Genomic DNA, 5,122 nt, shown 5'->3' on the forward strand with positions numbered 1-5,122 from the left:
TAGTTTTGTTTGTCTTGCGACAAAATTGCGACTTTGCCATAGTATTTGAGCTGGCAATCATTGCAAAGTCAAAGTTGTGAAACACATGTTTTTTTATTGTCTTCAAATACTTCAAGAAAAAGTATATCAATTAGGGCTCCTTCGAAATATAATTGTAAAAACTTTTCTTTTTCTCTGATGTGCGGCACTTTTTCAATTTTACATTTGCGATCCAGAGTCGCGAAAGGTCGTTCATACAACTTTGTTCGCAACATTGCATTTCGTCAAAAATTCCACTTTGCGACGTTTTATGAATCGCACTTATATTTCTTTGAGAAGTACGGAATACCAATATGTTGATGGAACACAAGTTCGTATTAAGTCGCCAGGAAGAGACAACCACCATCTATCTATACCTCAACCGCAAGGGTTTTTACAGTCTTAAAGTAATGGCGGTAGGTTAATGATTTACTTTCTTTACAAGTATGCATATACACAAACTGAGTTTCCTTAGAGATATGCGATCACAACATGGTCATTACATTTGTTGACGCTAGGCATATATGGGCGAATCATGACTCATTTGTTTGGAGTGTGAGTCGCGTAGAACAGGAGCTAAAATCTGATCATAACAATGGGAAAACCAACACATGGCTACTCGGTAGGTTTTACAACTTAAAAAGGCTATGAAACCATTGCTGACAATGAAAATATTTGTAGGTGATTCTGGTTACCCCTTGCAGCCATACCTGTAGTGCGATTCACTAACCTGATTTAACGATATTAGCTCCTCTATATCAGCTTAACGATATTTTTAACGTTCTTGATATTCGGTAACCCTTTTCACAAAAATATTCGCTATCGCAAAATCAGCTGTTGTCGTTAAAGATTCGAAGTTGTCTTGATAAAATTTTGTGTGGTTAAGAAAAAAGGAAATAAAATAGCAAACAAAAATTCTAGTGTGTTGATAGGAAAAAATAAGACATGGCCCTTGAATATTTGGTGTATGATATTTTCCGGGACGGACCGGAGTTAACTGCACACCCAGCAGATCGACGTGCACTCCGAGATGTCGACAATCCCTTCGAATTGGCACCTTCGGAGTACCGGAAACCTTTCCGGCTAAGTCCCGACGTGGCCAATGACGTAGTTGTGCAGCTGGATAACAAATTAAAAGGATCCAGGATAACTGCTAAACCTAGTGAAAAACAGGTAAGTCAATATTTAGGATGTTTGCAACATAATATACTTAGGGCCGGTTACTCAATGTCTGGTTAACACCAATCTCCGGTTAAACATAGTTATCGACGTTAACGACGCCCTGTTGTATGCATGGAGTCGAAGACGTCGATAAGGATGTTTAACCGCAGATCAGTGTTAACCAGACATTGAGTAACCGGCCCTTAGTAAACTACTTTTCATTTTGGTAGGTTCTGTCTGCTTTACGCTTTTACGCAACTGGTTATTACCAACGCCCTGTAGGAGAGCAGTGGGGCATTTCCATGAGCCAGTCCTCAATAAGCCGTTGCATACACCGGGTGACAGATGCGATCAACGGTAATTTGTTTTTTACTAGAATTAAATTTCCAATGACCCAGATTGAGCGCCAAGCCGCCAAAGAAATATTTGCACGTGCACCTTCTCCATTTGTTGGGGGCACCATAGGGGCAATCAGTTGCACCCATGTGCCGATTTTAGGCCCCAAACATCATGAGGAGGCTTACGTCAACCATCATGGCTACCACTCAATAAACGTGCAAATGGTAAGAGCAGTTTTATCAATTAAAAATATATATTTGGTTATATTTTTTATTGCTATATTCGCTATAGATATGTGATCCCAATTTGAAAATTTTGAACGTGAATGCCAGGTTTCCGGGGGCTCGGCACGACTCATACATTTGGAGCTCGTGTGCAATAAGAAGAGTAATGCGGCGATCTTTTGAAAATGGCAATCACATGTTTTTGATCGGTAAATTGATTTTAATTTATCTTATAATGCAATATTACAAAAAATATCTGCAGGTGATTCTGGAAACCCATTGGAGCCGTGGCTTATGACGCCATTACCAAACCAACCAGAGGCGACACCTAAATTTCGGTATAATGAGGCGCTCTGCAAGGCTCGCAATCCAGTTGAGAGACTTTTTGGCGTCCTTAAAGGAACATGGCGATGTTTATCGCAACAAAGAGTGCTCTTTTACGATCCCAAATTTGCTGGTAAAGTTGTTAACGCGTGCACAGTGTTGCACAACATGCGTTTGGGTGTGCAAACATCTGAGCTCGACAGTGTCATTCCAGCAACCTCAACAGATAATTATCCTGTCAATACAAATGCACCATCTTAGCGGCAAAGCGTGTTCAAGAACGACTGATTGCTAACTTCTTTTCCTAAAACATACATTAAAATATTGTTTGCTAGGTTGGAGCTGCTTCGGCCGATGGAGCAAAAGGCGAAATGCTTATATTTTTCCCTTGTCCCTCCTACGCGTTTCGACACTCTCATTTCATCTTCAGGGAGTCTGTTTTATTTAAACGATAAACAATAAACATGAAGAACGAACGAAAACCATGATTAACAAAAACATAATAATAGTTGCATACATACATACATATATACACAACAATAGTTACATATGTACATGTATACTTAACACTAATTATCTACACACATAATATCACTTGAAACTCACACTAAATATTGACAAGAATTTTACATTAATTTGCACACATTGACGGTAGTACAACATTTAGGAAGAATTATTGAAGTGTTCTTATTTATATTTTAATTTTAGTACGGCTGCATATGTGTTCTTCGTGTTGTAGACGTCTTCCTTAAAGTTGATTCCGTTGTCCAATTGTTGTTGTATTCGTAGGCTCTCCAGTGTCATTCTCCTTCTTTCTCCTCTTTCGATGTCCAAAATTTCTGTGTTGCCGAAGTTCCCTATATGTTCGTGCGTTTTTAAGTGTTGAGCCAGTGCTGTTGTCATCTTTTTGTTTCTCGCGTCCGCTCTGTGTTCATTGATTCTTATACCCAACGCTCTTTTTGTTGTGCCTACGTAGCATTTATTGCAGCTTTCGTTATCATTGCCCTTGCACTTTATTTGGTACACTACATTGTGTTGTTGCTCCTTTTCAATCTTGTCTTTGGTTTTCGTCAACAATTTGTTGATTGTGTTATGGGGCTTGTGTGCATATATCACATTCTCATTTTTTTATTGTTTTTCGGAGTACTTGGTTATTTGTAAGTCCTGGTATGTATGTCACCCCAATGTATTTTTTGTTAGTGTTGTTTGGCTGTACTTCGGTGTTTTGGCTCGGTTGGTGAATTTGGTTTATTGTTGTTTGTAATAATCTTTCTATTAACGCGTGCGGGTAGCTGTTTTTGTACAATATGTTTTTTATTTTCTTGTTGTTTTGCTCTGTAAATTCTTCGTCGCTGAGCAGATGGACTTTTGTAATAAGACTGGCAGCGGTGTTTATTTTTTGTTTCCATGGGTGATTGGAATGAAAATTTATCAATCTCCCCGATGCAATGGATTTTGCATACCAGTTCAGCAGAATTCGGTTTCCCTTTTTATGCACTTCTACATCTAGGAAGGCAATTTTCTTGTTTTTTTCCCTTTCGACTGTAAATTGTATTTTTGTATGTTGTGCATTTAATATTTTTAGTATGTCTTCCGCGTCTTTTGCTTTAATTATTGCAAACATATCGTCTACATATTTATTTATGTATTTTATATGTATGTCGTGTGGTTTAAGTTCAGCTATGCTGTCGTCCAATATTTTGTCAAGTACGATGTCCGCTATGGTAGGGGATAATGGGTTACCCATTGGCATGCCATAAATTTGTATTTGTAAAGTATTATTGCATATATGCTGTCGATAAAGGAGATCGCAGCACAGGCAAATTTAAACGAAGATGAATAATCAATGCAGTGATTGAGGGTCTGCGTGACAACACCGCTTATACTTCAATATTGTACACAGCTAAAACTTGGATGAGCTCCAGCAGCTTCTTCTTAAATATGACAAAAAGAAAACAAATGACAACACAACACGAAAAGTGCAGGCTTCAGAAGGTGGCAGTAAGACAGTCTCGTCCACAAGGTGCTTCAACTGCTCGCAATATGGACACCTCTCACATCAGTGCACAGAACCAAAGCGTATCAAAGGCTCCTGCTTCCGATGCGGCAGCAAAGATCACATGCTTAATCAATGCAAGCAGCCACCAAAGAAAACCGTAAACGCTGTAGATGAGGAAGCAACCCATGAGGATATTATGTCGAATGTTGAACCCTACCAAACTGTAAGTATTGCTTTTTGTAATCGGAACATGAACAATAAAAAGTTTACGAAGTGTATTTCTTTGATTGACAGTGGTAGTCCTGCCAGTTTTATAAGCAAGACGCTTTTGCCTTTTGATACAAGTGCGATGAATTGATTGTATCCAATTTTTACAGCCTAGGTGGCAATAAACTGAAAACTTTTGGAAAAATTGATTGTGAGATTTTGCTCAATGGCAAATCTAAAATAATTTCATTATTTATTGTTTCGGATGGATATTATCTCAGCCTTTGCTTCTCGGAAGAGATTTTTTCAAATTATTTAATATTAAACTTTATATGTTAAATTGTAACGAGCTCAAGTTGGAATTAAATGAGTTGAATTCAAGTGTGTCTTTAATTGAAAATATTGTTCAGGTTCCAGATAATTTGCAACATTGTTATATTGATTGTCCTGTTGATCATTCCATAACTCCTATTGTTGATGCCAATAACTGTGGAGGCATTCCCGCAGATAGATTGCTAGGGGACTCTCTTTCAAAGAATGCTCATTGCGCCGTTGGGGCCAGTATTGTTGAAGAATTGCATAGTGAAATTTCTAGTGATGAATGGAAAGAAGATTGTTTTTCCTTTATTGAAGGGAATATTACATGCGCGATTGATGTGGAAGCCGTTTGTAATAGCAGTGCTAGTGATTATAATATTGATTCCGCTTTGCATAGTGACGCACGCTTAAAAATAAATCGTATTATTCGTAATTGTTATTTAGAATATCCAAAGGAGTCAAGCGTAAAACCCTATGAAATGTCCATTAAGTTGACTTCTGAACAACCAGTTTATTCACATCCTCGAAGACT

The 5,122-nt window shown here is 38.1% G+C and overlaps 1 protein-coding gene across 1 annotated transcript; it reads left to right on the forward strand.

The window, feature by feature from the left end:
- The first annotated feature begins 1,568 nt into the window (after nt 1–1,568).
- Nucleotides 1,569–2,327, forward strand: LOC108365252 (putative nuclease HARBI1). The gene is made up of 3 exons (XM_017619242.1): nt 1,569–1,742; nt 1,810–1,951; nt 2,005–2,327. The coding sequence occupies exons 1-3, from the start codon at nt 1,569–1,571 to the stop codon at nt 2,325–2,327; spliced, it is 639 nt and encodes a 212-aa protein (XP_017474731.1).
- Nucleotides 2,328–5,122: the final 2,795 nt, after the last annotated feature.

Source organism: Rhagoletis zephyria, unplaced genomic scaffold, assembly GCF_001687245.7.
Source record: "Rhagoletis zephyria isolate East Lansing unplaced genomic scaffold, Rhagoletis_zephyria_1.1 Rzeph_scaffold_01817, whole genome shotgun sequence".
Lineage (NCBI taxonomy): Eukaryota > Metazoa > Arthropoda > Insecta > Diptera > Tephritidae > Rhagoletis > Rhagoletis zephyria.

Coding starts and splice junctions, on each gene's coding strand:
- LOC108365252 (XM_017619242.1), top strand. CDS start 1,569: ATGACCCAGATTGAGCGCCAAGCCGCCAAAGAAATATTTGCACGTGCA. Junction 1,743..1,809: donor ACTCAATAAACGTGCAAATG/GTAAGAGCAGTT, acceptor TATTCGCTATAG/ATATGTGATCCCAATTTGAA. Junction 1,952..2,004: donor CAATCACATGTTTTTGATCG/GTAAATTGATTT, acceptor AAATATCTGCAG/GTGATTCTGGAAACCCATTG.